Below are 18,588 nucleotides of genomic sequence, written 5' to 3'. Positions count from 1 at the left end.
GAAATTTAGGTTGATTCATACAGAGTGGCCAAAGCTTTTTAGTGCAATCCAATAAAACTGTCCCACAGTGAATTTATAATATTGTTGCATTATATTGTACAATGTTTCTAATATTTGTCACAGGTCCATACACGTGGTTTTAGTTTAATGTTATTTTCACTAAACATGATGAGAATTTCCTGCTTTATTACCATCAAACTTGATCTGTTGTTAAATAAAAAGCCTGGTCTAATGGCCATACATATGTGCTTACAAGCATCAAACCTACAGCCTGCAACAAGTGATGTCCAACTCTGTGTACATGTAACCGGCAATCCACGGGCTTCGATCCAGCAGATCAGACTGCACACCTGGTTGAACCCAAAATAAGAAACATATTATCATAATATGACTCCTGGGTATAGCTGCAGTATTAAACAGAGAGACGGAGCCTGTGCGGAGGAAAAGGCAGAACATACATCTTTATCTGCGTCCACTTACAAAAGGTTATCTTTCATATTGCTCAAATGTTACCTGATAAATGTCCTGGTAACTCTCAATATTTCCACTGCGGGTGGCACATTTGTCATCGTTGAGGTGGCGGGCAGAGTGGGGCACAGATGGGAACTCCTCCCTCACACTGGCGTTGACGTATGAGCTGCAGGTCGAACCAGACGAGCACATGTGATTGATAACCCTGTGTGCTGGATCTTAACTGAGGGGACGCTGAACACATGAGCAAGGGTGGGATTTAATGAACTACAACAGATTTTACAGAAATGTCTCAGAAGTGGATTTAACATTTGAGATTAACCAATTTAAATCCAACTGACTGTTTCTATAAACCATTACCGTAAATAAATAGCATAAAGTTGCATTTTAACAGCTTTTAAAAGAGGTTTATACTATAACAAAACACCCAGTGTGACACGTTTGGCTCCTATATCACAATTAGACGGTTTCATTGTGGTGATTTTCCTCTCTGGAGGATTTCAAAGTCAATTACATCCCATTGTTGCATCTGAAGATTACACCCCCTTTACATCATCCACACCATCACTTCACTCAGGCGGAGTGTTAATTTGATTAAACTGGACTTTGTTATGCAAATTGTTGTTTCTGTGTCGATGAACACCACAGATTTTTATCTTCACACGTTACATTCTTGGTTCATGATTAGAAGGTGTTGGGTAGTGTGTGGAAATGTGCTGTGCATCCAACTATCAGCATCGTGATGGCATTTTTAAATAAGTAAATGGATGGCTAAACTGAATCAATTGCACGCAGGTTTTACAGTTCAACATCAAAATGCAAGCAGCTTTCTTCTCAAGATTCTTCTGATTTGAAGATGATGATGCATTGTACGGACAAATCTGAACAGATAGACAATCTAGGATGCATGACAAGAGCCGTGACAGTATTCCTGGTGAGCTACAGAGTGTTATGAGACTTCTGGCTTATGTTGAGCCTTTAAACACAGTTTTTTTTTTTTTTTGGAGCAGTACAGAAGTAACAAAAACTTCTGTACAGAGAGATTTAAGACAGTTCGATGCATGAGATGATTAAAAGGGATAAAATATATCATTAGACTTCTTTGGAGTCAGTAAATGTCTGAAATCTTCACCTTAAATTGCCTCAAAGCGAAAAGCAGCAGAGTAGCTTTTATCACCGAACGAGCAGAAGTGGTGTCAAACTGAATCAATACAAACTACATTTGGACCAGCACTCACCACAGTAATTTAATGTTTTTCTCCCTCTTTTGATATCTAGAAGATCACAAACTTTAAGTCAGCTTTGATTGACATGCACCAAGTACACTTCCAGTATTGCTTAAACCTAAAGAGGCCAAAAAAAAATTTGATTTCCAAATCTTCATATGATGGCTGTCGAGGGGGGGGGGGGGGGGGGGGGGGGGGGTTCACTCTCCAAGGTTTACTCTGTGTAATCACACAGATGGGGCCAGCTAGGGACTGTAAAGGTAATATAGCCCACTCCCAGCAATTTCTCACAGACTGAACTCTGTTTGGTTTGTTTGCTGTCTCTTCAGGACTCTGCTTTTCCCACTGTGTTTACAGCCATCTGCCGCACAGTTAATCTAGATCTCGTACACCTTCCCCAGTCTGTATTTATTCTGCTGTAAGGACTTTAAGTTTGGGACTAAAGATAATCAGTTATGATAGTTTGACTCAAGTGTACACACAAATGGTGGCATATGTTTGAAGATGTGAGAGGAAGAAACAGGACAGAAGTTATTTTAATAAAATATTTTTTATTTAATAATAAAAGACGATGATGACATCTGACGACCGTCACCTGAAATTCAGTCAAACAAGGTAGAAAACATTGTAAAGAGACGTGCAGGAGACTTTTGTATAGAGGGCTAAACTAAATATTTCAGAGAACATAAGATACAAAAAATGCTACTCTGTCCTTTTAAATTTAGACTACAATACAGGTCAGTTCATTTTAAGTTCCAATTTTGCCATAACAGCTACAAATAAACTGCCCTCATTTTCTTGTTATTTTCCAAAAAGGATATGCCAAAATAAGGATACAAATGGTTCTGCTGGGCCACAATATGAAGCCTTGGCATCTTGAATAAATAAAGTGTAAACACAATTGTAAAAAAAGGAAACACCATTGCAATGATAATGAAGTTTGTTTTAAACAGGAAACACCACCAGACAGTGAGTAATCACATCAGCAGTCCTGCTATTAATATTGTTTTTTTGGCAGGTCACCAAATGCTGTATGACTCACCTGCTGAGTTCATCGTTGTCTTGGTCCTCTCTTTGTGTCTGTGTTATCTGGTTTTGGTCTGGCAGATCTGGCGAATTGCTGTGAATTTATCGTTAAGGTCTGGAGACGGCAAACATAGTCATTAAGCAGATCAGAGTTCACTCTCGCTTAATAAAGTTTTTTTATTTTCAGGCAAGGACTTTTTAGCATTACTTCACTCTTAATACTATATTTGTACTTTAAAACATCAACAAATGCCTACCTTTCTTTCTACAATATCACTAATGTGGAATCACAGGCTGTGGCTCAGGAGGCAGAGCTGGTCGTACTCTAAATTGGAAGATCGGTGGTTCGATCACAGGCTCCTCCAGTCTGCATGTCGAAGAATCTTTGGGCAAGATACTGAACCCCTAATTGCTCCTGATGGCTGTGCCAGCGGTGTGTGTGCGTGTGTGTGTGCGTGTGTGTGTGTGTGTGTGAGCATTAGATTAGATGAGCAGGTTGGCATGTTGAATGGCAGCCTCAGCCATCAGTGTACGAGACTACGAGAGTGTGTGTGTGTGTGAATGTTGACATTTATTCTAAAGCATTTTGAGTGGTTGGTAGACTAGAAAAGGCTGCTATACAAATGCAGTCCATTTACAAAACTCATATATTGTCATTTCGCTCCCAAAATTGCATGCAGCAGCTTTAAGCCACAGGGGCCCTTCTTCCTTGAGACACTCGCTGCCTCATTTTAATTTAATTTGAGAAAAGGTCGCAGCTGTTTGCTCATAAATGCCGCAGGATGAGTGGCCAAAGATGGACCCGGGGTTTCGTGTTATACTGAGTTTGGCTCGCTTACTCCCTGACAGCTAATGTCATTCACACTGATTGATAAATTGTTAGTTGGTGTGACAGGTCAAACAATGAGGGAGGAGCCAGATGTAAGGGAGCTCTGTCACTGAAGTGCTGCCTGTTAATAAACCTCACTTTATACTGTGAGTGTTTCCTGCTGATTTTTCTTCCACACCGCTCATTTTTTGTAGCAGGCTGTTTGAGGATTTCCTGGCAATAAGTACACTGCAGTCTCAGGCTAGCACTAAAAAAATCATCATGGTAGAGAATGTAAACTGGGACTGGCTGTCCCCTGCTTAAAGGACATCTGTACCAGAATGAACCATACTCCTAAAAACAATAAAACAGACAACTTAACATTTTCGTATTAGAAAACTAAGCCAGGTGAACATATTTCAGAAAAAAAGCAATATATGATAATTAACATGAACATTTATCCTTTAAATTAAAGAAAATTTAGACAGCTGCTGAAGTTGTTCTGATAAATGAATGTTCATGATTATGTTTATGATGCCACATAGGCAAAGAGAAGAAAAAAGTAAACCAATGCTGCACTGAGGTATTTATATACAAGTCTGTTTCATCCAAAGTAAAGATGAGATGAGAAAGCAACTTCACCATCTTAGAGCCAGTATATCAAGTCAGTATCTTTGCAAGACTCAAACCTCAAACCATCATACTCCAGTTAGCAAAACAGTCACATTTTCAGCTTCTAAACCACCTCTAATGGCTGAATAAGAACAACTCTATGTCGGTTTTTGAAGTTGTTGGTGCATGAGCTTCAGTCTAACCTCCTGCACCGCCGCTGTCTCACCTAGAATACAGAGGACCACATCTCCAAGTAAATTACAACACAGACTTCTCTGTTCCTTCTTTGAACTCAAAGACTAATAGGCTGTCGCCAAGCTAATTGGTTATGGGATGTGCATTAATGCACATTAAAAGACCTCCGAAATCAATAACCTTGTTCCATTAGACAAGTTCCAACGTTGACGTGCAATTATCAGTGCAGGTGGTTATTCAGGGCTGCCAGAAATTAGCCTTCACCCTGCTGAAGGCACCGAGCGCTAACGCCAACTAAACATCTGTGATGGGAGGTGATAAACCCGATCACACACACCAACAAACCAACAAGCTCCTTTTTCAATGAAATGTGCCTCAGGTTAAGGGTTCAGTATCAGTTTAAGTTTGCAAATGAACATACATCCCTATTAAGATTAATCTCTTTGAAGTAACTGAATCGTGTGCTGGTAAACAGAACTGATATTTATGTAGATCTATGCACCCAACTTTACACACTAAATAACTAAACCCAATCAAATTAAGCCACAGCCTGGATTTCCACCATTCCACCAAAAAAAATCTTTGTCCTTGTCTCGTCTCATGAACAGGAGGATAAAAAGGATACGACGACGAGGGGTTTGTCATAGAGAACGTAGCCGTTGGTTTCCCGCAGGGCTTTCTCTGCACTCTGCTCGCTGGGGAGTCCTACGAAGGCCTGCCCTTTCATCCGCCCCTCCTTCATTAACACAATGTCAAACCTGAGGGAGAAAAAAAAAAGCAAAGAGGAGATACATCATTATCACTCAAGGCTTGTGGCCTGGCCGAGTACTCGTTCTGTGGCTAGTCACGGTTATCTGCTTCTGTTACCACACAAAACAACAGTTGTCTATCCAGTGTTTTTATTACAAGTAATTGATTTTACTAAGAAGTCAAATAGAAGCAAGTAGAGGGGTAGTAGTACATATATTGTTCAGTATAGAGTAAGTTAATTAATGAAGCAAGTAACTGCAATGTCAGTTAGCTGTCATTAATGAATATAAATAACAAGGCACAGCTTGACTCTAAATTATATTACAGGTTTTTGGATAGTTTTTGAGTACATTATAGATACACTGGATAAAAATTGTGCCATTACAGTTAAACACAAGTCAGGTAACACTGAGGGGCTATGAAGGATTTGCAGCCTTTTTAGACACTTACAGTTAAATTGTGTTTGTTTACCGAGCCGAGATTTTGTGCTTCTCATGAAAAATGGATTTTAATGCATTCCCGTTCAGAGGCACAAAATGTGGAAGGAGATTGGAAGTGTGTTTTTTTTCTTCTTCTACTTTTTTTGCTGAATTCAACTTGCTGCTGTGGCCAGAAAGGACGCTGATAAGAGCAGAGAGAGCGAACCCAAACAATTAGCTGAGAGATTTCATAAAGCTGTGTAAAGCAGTGACCCTTTTCACATTACATACAGTCATTTGATGCATGGTTATTATAGAATTATGGATTATAGCCACTTTAAGTTTGTTTTGTGAGGGACTGATCAGAGCATATTCATTCTTTTCCATTTCATAAACCTGCAAACAGCAAGTAAAAATCTATTAACAAGACACAGGTTATTAAAAAGGACACAGAAGTGGTGTCTGTTCATGCTCACAGTCCAGCTTTCTACTCAACATAAGCTCGGCTTGATGACTCAGGTGGAATATTCATTTGAAGTACTGCTGATGCACAGACATAAAATGTCCCTCATGATCTCGGCGTCTGGTTATATACTTATAACACACAGTCAGCATGAATTACTAAAAACTCTCAGGAGAAAGTGACAAATTGCCGGAGTCAAAAATAGCTCGCGAAGAAACGACGGGGCGAAGTGACACGCAAACCAAGTCAATAAGCCTCAGAGGGAGAAAGACAAAGTCAGGATCATCTGGGTTGCAGCTAAAAACTGCAGTTGCTTGGTTTAATCTTTTCTTACTGCCTGAAAGATGACTTTTATTCTACTAGTGAGTAAACTGCTACAATAACAAAAAGATAACATACATGTTTCTCTCGCCTTCTGATAAAGGATTGATGTATCTTCCATAGATGTACTTCAGGTCCTGGAAGATAAATCATGTATGTCAGGATAGGGGGGAAAATCATTAAATGAATATTAATATACAACTGATTAAATTATGTATACACAATGCAGCAGTAACAAATTTGAGATTTAGAGATTTACATCAAATTGTAAAATTGGACGTTGACGTATAATAACAGACGTAAGCATCACACATGCAGGAAGCCAAACAAACACACATGTAAGTGGGTCAAGCACAGATGCACCTACTTTCTCTTCCACCTGCTTAGCAATATTCTTCACGTACAGTCTGCAGGTCGGCTCGCCCGGTTCATAATTTTTAAACACGGACATCCTTTTTATCTCTGTTTTAAAAGAGAGAAGGAGAGAGAGAGAGAGAGAGAGAGAGAGAGAGAGAGAGAGAGAGAGAGAGAGAGAGAGAGAGAGAGAGAGAGAGAGAGAGAGAGAGAGAGACAGAGAGAGAGAGAGAGAGAGAGAGAGAGAGAGGGTGGGAAAAAAACGTGATGCAAGGTGCATTTTTAACACAGGTACAAAGGATCAGAGAGCAGCCTATACCTACCTGAAAGATAAACCACCTGATCAATATGTTTTATTTAAGAGTGAATGGACTGAGAGGTGTGTGCTTACATTAAAGCAGTGATAACACAATTGATCTCAACACCTGCCAATCACTTAGTTTTAGATCAGATTTGGACATATATCTCTATCTTAACTCTGCATTTCCCCAGTTTATGTAGTTTATTAAATATCCACTCTAGAAACAAGTTAGAAAAACAACTATTCTCAAATGTGGATTATGTTACTTTCACTTTGTCTGAATATATCTTGAAGTAATAATCCACAGTTGTTTTGGGTTTGGTGGTCATGGCTTTCCTAATTGAACCCTCACCATCAGCCCATGGCCTCACATAATATAGATGCTCAAGAATGTGCAGCAGCTACTTAACAGCAGACTTTCCCATTCTCATAGAAAAACAGCTACTCTGCATCTATCCTCACTGCTCATCATCTTGGTATGAAGCTAATGCTGATGTTTAACATTTTAGCACCATGTACTCCTCTGCTAAGGGAAATATCTCTTTTCTTCCTCTTCCCCCTCCTCATACTGTACTGTATGAATTTCAAACACAACCCTGTTACTACATCACTTCTTTACAGATCCGGATTTGTTCACAGCAGGGGAGAATTTCTCACAGTGGTTGTTAAAAAGTGCATTACATATAAAGCACCAATAGAAAATATCTGCTTTGAATGGAAAAAAAACATTTGAACTTTCCTGCTTTTAACTTCTATTGCCTGTTATTTTTAATTTCCCCGCCTTTAATTGGTAATAAAATGACCAGTTCTATTAGATGATGCTACCTCTTTCTTTCCTGAAACATAAAAATCATGACTTTAGCAGAATACTACCATCTCTCGACAGCCGCCCTTTCTCCAGCTCCTTCCTGGAGATGACGTCTGAGGGGAGGTCGTCTTCTTCGTCGCTGTGCTCCTCTTGCAGTTGGGATGTTTGAGCGCTGGGGTAGAGCTTCCCGAAACCGTCACCTTCCGCCTCCTCCTCCTCCTTCTCCTCCTTATCGCTGCTGACGACGTCCTCCCTCTCATCCACTTCTGATGGGGAAACAATGTTCAAAAATTGATTCGTCAAATTGTCTCGACGTTCGCTCTGCAGTTCGTTTTAAGTGCTTTGGGGGTTTGATTTGATGGGATCGTTTTCTGCACTGCTTCACGTTACAAAACACTCTTCCTCCAGCACAAATACAAATGGAAGTATTCAAAATGTCTACAAATAGCAGATGCTGGAATAATCACATCCGCTATGTTTTATCCTCTTCAATAAACTAAACAAGCTCAGGATGGGAGCTGGGAGGCAAATCCTCTTTGTCACAATTAGTTTAACATATTGATCGCGAGTTGGAAATCATGATTTTCTTTGTCAGGGTTCAATAATTCAATACATTTTGTCCTTCTGGTAGAAATAATGTTTTAAATAAAAGGTTTTACTGATGATTGAAAGGAGACAGCTTTAAGAGAGAATTGTAATCAAATCAAAATCCATTCCTGTATCTGCACAACATGAGTTTGAAAGGCTGCAGGAGGGATAACTGCGGCACACTTTTTTCCAGGAGCGCATGCATGTGCACACGCTCGCTGTAGATGGAATTACTAAGAGCAGTGAGCCTGTACAAATCCAGAGAAGAGGAAAGAAAGAAAAAAAAGAAAGCTTGTCATCGACATAAGGTGTGTGTGTATGTTTGTCAGTGTGTGTGTGTGTGTGTGTGTGTGTGTGTGTGTGTGTGAGATGGAGCAAGAAGTGTTGGGGAGGCTTTTCTGATACACTCCCGGCAGAGAACCAGATCACTGCTTTTAAAATTATCCGCCTCCTTATCTGTCCCCAGCCCCCCCCCCCTTTTTTCATTTAAATAGATTGTTTATCGGATCCCGCGCCCACCCACACACACACCCCCCCTCCTCCCCAAAACAAGACTAATCCAAAAAGCCACCCGTCAGAGTTTATCTTCCCCCTGCCTTTAGAAAATCTTTTGTGTTTGACTTTGAGATCTATTTTACTTCTCCTTGCCAGGGAGTGAAGTTGTAGCTAGAGAGAAAGAGAGATAAGGCCCCAAAAAAAAAAAAAAAAGGGGGGGGGGGGGGGGGGCACACTGCTCAGTTGACAAGTAACACAGCCTCTAACCCCCCTCCCCCCCAATGACATTTCCCCATACAGATAATGATAAAACCTTTTTTTTGGTGCGACACAAGTTTCTTCTGTGATGCTGCTGTGTAACACACTGTTGTGACTTTACTCACAGTAAGGGCTTTAACTTATGTCAACAGGACTATCAAACCACCTCCTGTTTAACTGTGATAATAAACATGATGCATAGTAATAATCAAAGCCTTACATATGCCTCTTTTGCTCAAGGGTTAACTGGAAAAGTGGCATTTTTCTTATTTGCGTTACTTAAAACAAGCTTGTTCCAAAAAGGTGAATATCATGAATGACTTATCTGTGAAATAGATTTAGACACGATTAGTGGATGATTACTCAATTGACAGAAAATCAAGTCAAAGTGCCAAAGAGTTCCTGATTCCAGTCACTAAAATGTGCTGATTTGTTGCTTCTCTGTGATTCATATTATCATAAATTAAATATCTGCAGGTAATATAGAGTTAGTTGGTGTTTTTTAAGAAGGAGACTGCAATGAACATTTTTCACTATTTACTGACATTTAATAGACTAAACAATTAAGTGGCTGATTGAGAAAATGATTACCAGATTAATCAACAATGAAAAGGACGGACTTGTCTTGACCTAACCTCTGCTTTTCTTCCATCTAAATTAATACTGCAATGATTAGTTGATTAATTGATTAGTTGTCAGCTATTAAATTAATCGGCAACGATTTTCATTGTTTGATGTCATTTTTTTAGGGGAAAAAAAGGTCAGATTCTCTGATTACAGCTTCACAGATGTGAATATTTTATGTCTGTCTTTTATGAAAATAAACTGAATATGTTTGGGACGTAGACTGCTCGGGGACATTAAAGGACATCATCTTGGAGTTTGAAGTAAGTAGGAAATAGTGATTGATATTTTTCTCCATACACAAACATTTTATAGACCAAACAACTAATCAGCAGGTTAATAAATAATGAAAATAATTGATTGTGTAAATGGCATCGTACAACCCAGAGGAAAACTTAACTTTACTACTTGAATGATTAGTGCTGAAATCATCAAATAATTAGTGAATCAGCAGAAAAATCCAACAGTTTTGATAACCGACTGAACTTCTTATTTCAAGCCCAAATTCACACAATTCACTGATTTAGAGTTCTCAAATGTTTAGTTGCTTTTCTCTGATGTATATGATAGTACATTAAATATTTTTGGGTTCTGAACTGCTGGTAAGACAAAGTTTAAAGACTTGGACTTTTGGAAATTGTGATGGGCCTTTTTCACTTTCATGAAATGACTTACCGATTAATCACAAAAATTCATCAACAGACTACTTAGAAATAAACATAATCACACATCAGAAGAAGTGGACATCTAATCAGAACCATTACCTCTGACTTCCTCACGCTGTGCCCCTTCACCTGGCCCACTTCCTTCCGTCGCTTCTGGAACCGAAATGTGGAATTCGATTTTCCTCGGCCCGGCAGGGTTGGGCTGCTCGAACACATCGGAGGGCTGCATCACCGGAACGCTGAAGACAACGGAGACAATCAGCACACATTCAACTGCAGCGTCTAAAAAAAGTACCCACAATAAACCCTCCTGCTCCTGGGCGACTTTAGGGTTGGGTTATTTTGTTCTGGTCAACAGGAGATATTTCCCAGTCCACACACATGCAAGTACTGTAGGTGTGTATGTGTGTGAGTGTGTGTATTTATAGTTTTGAAACACAATTTGTGGTCCGTCATTAAGGGAGTGTGTGCTTATGTGGCGCTGAAACAATAGTCTCCAAGTCACACAAGGCTGTCTTTATGAGGAAGACATATTGTCTGGAGGTTTTAGGCTTTTTTTTCCTTTTTTTTTTTTTTTTTTTTAAACCAACCTATGAATACTGTCTCAAGATGCGTGAGGACTGTGACATGCATGAGTGCCTTTGGTGTACCTCTGAGAGTCTGGTTTGGGAGCATAGAGTAGATCCTTGATCTTGGGCTTCTTTCTCTTTGAAGCTGTTTTTGGTCTCAGGGGTCTCTTGCATGCTTGGTTGACCAGGCCCATCAGACGAACAATCCTGAAATAAAGCAAGCATAGGGAATAAGGGAGAAAATGACTACCTTGGACCAGAAAAAAACCCCACCCATTGGAATTTAAAGACATTTACCTTAAAGCCACAAGTCTTTGTAGAAAGATACAATAACACACAAGCTCTACTGGTAGTTGTTGTTTGGTGCTAAACAATATGAGTCGATTCATTTGCCTCAAAAATTGTCCTTTCTAAAGTGTGAGCTTATCCCGTCCTGACCTCTCCTTGTCTTCATCGTCTCCGCTCTCGTATTCCGATTCTTGCTCGCTGGACAGCTCCATCTCCTCCTCGGGTAAAGGGGGGTAGTTGGGAGGTAATGGGGGAGGCATCGGGATGGGTGGCGCAAGATGCAGGAGCTCAAACTGCAGGAAACAATTCAACATGGCTGAGCCTACAAATGCCTCTGGGTCCAACTTTGCTAAAGGTAGGTCAAATCTGAGGTTCACTGGTTAGTAGACTGTGGAGACAATGAGTCATTTTAGCAGTCTATATCATCCGTTTATCTATGACTTTCAGCCACCTATCTGCACCACTTATCTTTTACTTTCAGCAACCTATTTCAACCACTTATCTTTTATTTTTAGCAAACGATTGGGAAATATCTCCCATTGTAACCACTTATTATTTTAAGCTTACTAGTTCAACCTTTTCTCCATCACTTTTAACTTAATCACCACTTATTCATTAATTTAAGCTGTATTATTCCAACCTTCCATCCATTTCATTTACCTTACTATTTAAACTGTTCGTTTGCTAGTTTGCTATGTATTTTAACCAATTTTTACACTATTTATCCAATACATCTCTCTAATTATTTAAACTGTTTTTTATTCACTACTTTTAGATGTTTTTTTCAACCATTTATTAATTTATAACTGTTAAGGTTTCTCTGCTCGCTTACTAACTTGTTTTCATGTCAGTGTAACAGCTAACTCAATATGTGGTTATATATTTGTTTTTAAATCCAGATAGTGGATGTACTCCACACTCTTTCTACTTACCGCCACTGGCAACTGCTGAGGTACTCCTCAGGTAAAAGTACCTCCTGTTGTGAATCACTGACCTAAACCATACAAGTACTAGTAGTACTAGCAAGATTAGTAATATGTAGATAATAGATTGATCTTTTTTCTTGAACAGGCATTTTTATCCTGCATTTGTTTCAGGTAAGGAAAATTGTATTTATGGTTTGTTTAGTGGCACAGAAGCAGGCTTGAGGTAAAAACCTGTTACCAGTGTCACCAAAAAAAAACAGACTTTTTAGGCACTCAATACATCGCTTGCGGATGAGGGTCCTCTAAAACTGGGAACTGGTTTAACTAAAAGCCAAGTTCTTGCCTTGTAAACAAATTACCTTAGCGATGTTTCTTCCTTATAATCCAACTGAATTTATTGTTTAACAAATCATTTCTATCCAAACCATCAAAGCCATTTAGATAATGTGACTGCTCTTCTTCATCTAACATTCATGTATGATATTCTACCACTCACCCTGACACAACAAGCTTACCATCGGTGGTCTGGTAGTGACCGGACCAAACGGACACGGTATATTCATCTTGTTCATCAGATGCAGAACCTGCATAATTGGAGATATAAATATTAGAATAGTGATAGTTTGTATCTGTAGATTCACACCAAGAGCTGGACAGGGGGAAGGGGTTATGTAAACACACTGCTGCCTGTAACTTGGGCTGCATATGTAAAACAGATTGCGAGGCTTCTGCATTTTCATTTAAAATACATGGATCAAGGTAAGATTGAGGCTGAAGTGAGATACGGCTGGTGACGCTGGGCATTGAGGCAGCATCTCTGCGACACACTAGCACCACCAAGACGCAGACGCTGGAAGTAGCAGCAGTGAGACTCTGGGCAGCGCGGCTCCCAGGGAAATGTTAAACCCATAACTCATGCCTCCCACTTATGGTTTATCGTTAATACTGGCTCCCCAAATTGAAATTTAAAAAAAGCAAATGTTTGTTGTTTGATCTTTAAGAGGTTGGATGCAGTTCAAAAACCTCTGGGACACTTATTCCACAATCTTTTTTTTTTCTTCCCATTTTAAAATATGAATCTGAGGGCTAGAAATATTGTCACGTATGCCCACTTTACACATGGTTTAAAATAATACAATTACATACACACAGATGAGGTGTTGGCTGAATAATAATGAATATTTACTCACTTGAACATAAAACTTTGGCACACTAATGAGGGCATGTGTTATATTTGTCAGGATGCCACTGGTAGGTGGTGGGTATAAATACTTCAAAGTGGGATTTGGTTGAAATTTCAACCTGTAAGAGAGAGAAGAAGACAAAAAAAGGCTTTAAAGTAAACTCTGCAGTTGCCCTTAAATACAATAATCCCATTCACTTAAAAACTCGTAAAACGTCAGAATAATGGAGACATGTTATTATGCGGCACAGCCAGCCGAGTTTTCGCGAGGTAGCTTATTCTTTAGATGACAAGCACTCAGCCAAATAAATGTAAAACCCAGCCATTAAGGGACACTGGGAGCAGCATGCCAGGTCAGCAGCAGGGCTTGTACTTGTGTAATAAACCAAGACTCTGTGTGAGAGAGCAGATCTAAATCTACTAAAGCCTAATAAGCAAAGACTGAGGGTGGAGGTACAGTAATTAAACCTGACACTTGGCTATTTGAGGTAGAGACCAGACTGAGAATAAAAGTCAAAATTGTGATGAATTTAAAGCAGGAAGGCTGTAAATGTTTGGCTTAATAGCTTTTTAATCACTTAGTAATATTTCATAGTTTGATTCTTGCTTTTTGGGTTTCATTTTATAAACCTGGGTTTGATTTGTTGAATATTAGTCTAAATCAGGGACTGGAGCATGTGCCACTTATTATAATACCCATGGATAAATGGTTTTGTGCAATGCTGGAGTGACTGAATGTGCCCATACATACATCTAAACATAATGTCATTACCATGACGACGGGGGTGACGTCATAAGACAATGATGTCCACACATTATTGCTAATTGAGGAATGGACAAAGAAATGTGTACTCAAACTGCACGTGTCAGGTTCAAACACTGGTTAATGGTTTCATTAAGTCATAATAATATTAATAATTCAAAAGATGCATTACAGCAAAAAAAGAGCGAAAAACACAAATAAAAAGTTTGAGAAATTTTCTCAATGTCTCCAGTCTCCAAATGTAGTTAACACTATACAATATGTTTGTTAACTTGTGTTGGTAAATTTGTGATGACATAATTTGAGAAAGTTATAATACTTCTTAGCTAAATTATATAATAAACAATAATGCATTGGAGAATATACATTTGAAAAGGTAAGTTAAAAAGTCAAATCTCTATCTTTATCCTTATTATTGTGATATACAGTCATTATACAAATACCTAGAATTGTATCTTTTGTACTTAATCTAATAAGGCTCATAAGCTTGAGACATTTTCATTTACTTTAGCTTTTAATTACTTGTGTGTGTGTGTATGTGTCTGTGTGTAAGGGTGTCTATCTTTACGACTGCTTTTCAAGTGTTCCATTACTCTGTAAATCCCTCTGGATTGCTTTTGATGGTGATTATATTTTGCTGCACAAATAAACATAATTTTATCTACAATGATAAAGATTTAATATGCACATGACTGCTACCTAATGATTATGTTCATCATCATTTTGTCTATAAAACGTCAGAAATGAATGAAAAATACCAACTACTATTTTCTCCAAAAGTTCAAAGCACAATGATATTTAATTAACAGTCATATAAAACAGATAAAGCATCATATTTTGCTTCACAAATGGCTTCAACATTGAAGGTTCCATGAAATTGGCTCTTGAACTTTTTTGAAGCAGTGCCTCCTCAGTGGTGACTTCATACTATATATAAATACATTTTGGATATATCACTCAAAATTCTACCTTTAGACAAAACTCAATACATTGGTGCAACTCTAACCAACCAATACATCTCCTCACTAAAACTCTGGACTGTTATTTGAATGATGCTCTTCAGTATGAGGAGAGGGAGACTGGATTTCTGCAGCTGCAGCAGGACAGACTGTCAGTATTGGAGTGAGAGGTATCAAAGACCACCTGGTCCCACCAACTGGCAGGACAGACGGTCTGTCAGGCACTCAGTGGCAGCGTTGCCATCTAATTGGACACAAGGCCACTGACAGCTCCTGACTACAGCTCTCAGATTTCCATCCAGGTTTAGTCTGTCAACTAGCTTCTAGGCTGCCAATGCACACCTAAACTGACAGCCCTTTGACCAGGTGTGGAGAGCATGTGTCACACATTCATTTTTTAATTGTATCATTTCATCATCAGATGATCAGTGTAGTTGGGTGAGCAATGAAATATGAAGAAATCCCCCCCCCCCCCATGCAGCAATTCAAAAATCAACAAAAGGTTGCAAATATATTGCAATACTTTCTCATATCACACCAACACTTTGAAAAGCTGCAGTGCAAACACTCAAAACTTACCCCAGACTGGGTGCAATGCCGGTGTCTATGAGGGGAATATTTGGGTGTTTAGTCTCCTGTTTCTTCTGCTCTTCCTTTACTTGTCTACCACTGTTGGGAGAAATAAAAGAGAACTGATTCTGCTTTGTTGTACTGAATCTTGAGAGTGCAACATAGGCAAATGTCAGGCTTTGTCTCACAGAGAGGTTAACAGCTCATAATTCAGAATGCAAGACGAAATAATCTAAAAGTTGCAGTGATTCTTATTCAATGTGCTACAAGCAACGTACCTGGCTGACACAGGTGGGTCCTTTAATACAGTGACATCATCTTGACGTCTTGCAAACTCTGCAACTAGTGTACGATCGAGAACCTCTAACTGATGGAGCCTGCTAAGAGCCTTAAAGAGACAAGAGGGGAATGAGTAAGACGATACAAGACAGACTTAGATTAAAGCTTGTAGCTTATCTCTAGAAATCTAGAAGAAGAAAAAAACACTCACCTTAACTGCTGACTTCTCACTTCTGAAGGTTGCAAAGGCTGCATGTTTTCTGTGGAGACGGACAATCTGTTTAGAGTGTGAAACTTAAACAAAAGGTTCACACGGTAATAGCGAGGTTCAACCTACCAGACGACCAGTTTTTGAGAAGACCCTGACAGACTCGGCTCCAAAATACTTAAGCAGATCCTCCTTCTCATCCTGGCTGAGCTCAGCGGGAAAGTGGCGGATAAGCAGAGTCTTACTGCCGTTTGTCTGGACCGGCTCCTCCTCCTTGTCCATTTTACTGAAGGACGGCAAGCAGAGAGAGAGAAACAGTTACAGAATCAGACAGCCTGTCACCACTGCTGCCTATTATTAGTCATTTAAAAACATTTTAGCAATGGTTTCAAAAGTGACACCACGAGCCCCTGTATGCAATTATTTGCTGAAATGCTGCAGAGGGCATTTACCTCTCTTTTCAAACTTCAATACAGCTTTAATTTAAGAACACATAGAAGCTGAGGGACAACAAATGTAACTTGATAGACTTGTGGATGCATAAAGGGATATCAAGCATGTAAAAGCACGACTGCTGCTACAATATCTGATAAACAAAAAAAATAACAATTGAGAAATGTTACCTTAACTGTCGTTGATACTGTTAGAGACGTGGTAATTGAACTCATGGGCATTTTTAACTATACTGAATTGCACGACACTAAGGGTTTTTAACGTGTCCTCTTAACTTTCATTTATCATATTGTACTTTTAAGCTAGCGTTGCCGAATAGTAAAACCAATACTGATATTTAATTAAATATCAGATGTGTGCATTTTTTGACCAGCAAGAAGAAGTTACAGTTCAATTTCTTTAAATGAGCAACAGCACTATACTACACTGGGTTAGCTCCCACTTTAGCTCATTGTGGCACGAAAGCAAGCAAATTCACGACTTATCCTGACTTTTTCACTGCCAAATCTTTGTTCTCTTCTGACTCCGAAGATAACACATGATATGCAGTCAGCATTATAAACCAAATACCTGTGTAAAGAAAAGTATTCAAGGATAAGTAGATGTTGTTGATAGGTTAGCATACCTGTCTGCAGAAGCATACACAAACGCCGCTTCTTCTTCTTCTTCGTTATGGGGATTTCTAGTGGGATACAAAGCAGAGCGCCCCCTTCTCCACAGGAGGGAAACTGCACATGCTCTACAGTGGCCGACGGCTATTTTCCAGTTCACCTTCCGTCTAAATTGAATGAGGATAAAACATTTCAGTCGTGCGGCTCTTAAGGGTTTTCCAAATGTTTGCGGATCGAATGGATCAAATTGTGATAGTGAAACGTGTCATTTCGCTGAGGTTGTGACGCTCAAACAATTTCATTGACCCTTTTAAAGCCGCTCCTTATTCCATTAATGTTTGCACGGAAAATGCATTTTGAGAGCCTGTCGGACCCGAAAGTTGTAGTTACACGATTTGACCACTGTGTCGAATTGGCTTCAAAGCCCAGGGCGCTGTTCCTGCGGTTTCTGGCGGGAGATAAGACAGAGCGCCCCCTCCTACACAGGAGGGGGACTAAACTGACTTACTCCATTAAAAGCCTCTACACAAACTGCTAAGAACTGCTTCTAAGCCTTTGACAGGCAAGTAAGTATTACCACACTGTTGTTTCTCACTTGATGTCTGGGGAATATGCAGCTGTAGTACTGTTACCACCATGGATGTACTATAAGATCTTATTATACATATCCATGGTTGCTTCTACAGGCAAGGACACTCATGATTAAACAATTTTGAGTTAATAGGTTAAAGTAACTGCAATACAACATTAAAACATTTTTACTTGGTGCTAATAATCCCTAATAATGCCATGGATGTATGCAGACATAACAGCATAGTCACACTTCCCATAGTACAATACAATGTCCAATATGTTATCCCCACTGAACAATGTGCTGGAATAGTAATAATACCTAGATGGGGGTGATTTAACATCATGAATCATGGTTGAATCACTGTTGAATTTTGTGTTGACTTTGAAAGGTGAATCAATGTTTAAACTGCAACTTTCCTTTTCAGTCTACACGCTTGTGCATTCAATCTAACCTAGTTTGCAGTTGGATCAGCATGTGACAATACTGACTGAATCGCTGATTTACATATTCCACGTTTTCAGCGCATTGTTCAAGTTTAGATATTTATGCAACTTACCGTGCATAACTTGCAGTACTGTCTCTTTACACAAAAATAAACTCAGTAGTGAAGCTTGAATATGATCAAATGAAACTCAAAAAAGAGATTAGGGCACCTTCCTGAATAAATATGAGGGAGAGCAGCTGTTACAATTTTATCTTTCACAGATGGAAAGACGTTCTTTCACACAGAGTCAGACTTTCAAGCTGTTCTTTCTGTCGTGCAGGAGTGGGATGTTCCACATTGTATGGGAGGGGGGGGGGAAAGATGCCAGAGTGGAAAA

At 39.3% G+C, this 18,588-nt stretch overlaps 1 protein-coding gene across 3 annotated transcripts; it reads right to left on the bottom strand.

Annotated features, from left to right (window-relative positions):
• Window positions 1-2,267: 2,267 nt before the first annotated feature.
• rnpc3 (RNA-binding region (RNP1, RRM) containing 3) lies at window positions 2,268-17,236 on the bottom strand. 3 transcript variants are annotated; one of them, XM_062441517.1, is made up of 16 exons: window positions 16,753-16,942; window positions 16,259-16,415; window positions 16,133-16,180; window positions 15,921-16,030; window positions 15,652-15,741; window positions 13,358-13,469; window positions 12,683-12,751; window positions 11,392-11,534; window positions 11,035-11,160; window positions 10,484-10,623; window positions 7,820-8,020; window positions 6,659-6,753; window positions 6,370-6,428; window positions 4,964-5,096; window positions 2,740-2,817; window positions 2,268-2,292 (listed from the first exon to the last, which is right to left on the bottom strand). In XM_062441517.1, exons 2-15 carry the CDS (start codon window positions 16,409-16,411, stop codon window positions 2,749-2,751), a joined length of 1,548 nt encoding a protein of 515 aa, XP_062297501.1. In that variant the 5' UTR covers window positions 16,412-16,415; window positions 16,753-16,942; the 3' UTR covers window positions 2,268-2,292; window positions 2,740-2,748. The 3 variants fall into 3 exon arrangements, with proteins under 3 accessions (XP_062297501.1, XP_062297500.1, XP_062297499.1); XM_062441516.1 differs by lacking the exons at window positions 2,268-2,292; window positions 16,753-16,942 and adding exons at window positions 2,299-2,572; window positions 17,208-17,236; XM_062441515.1 differs by lacking the exon at window positions 2,268-2,292 and adding an exon at window positions 2,299-2,572.
• Window positions 17,237-18,588: the final 1,352 nt, after the last annotated feature.

The sequence above is a fragment of the Scomber scombrus genome, chromosome 20, assembly GCF_963691925.1.
Source record: "Scomber scombrus chromosome 20, fScoSco1.1, whole genome shotgun sequence".
NCBI lineage: Eukaryota > Metazoa > Chordata > Actinopteri > Scombriformes > Scombridae > Scomber > Scomber scombrus.
This window is presented reverse-complemented; position numbering and strand designations above follow the sequence as displayed.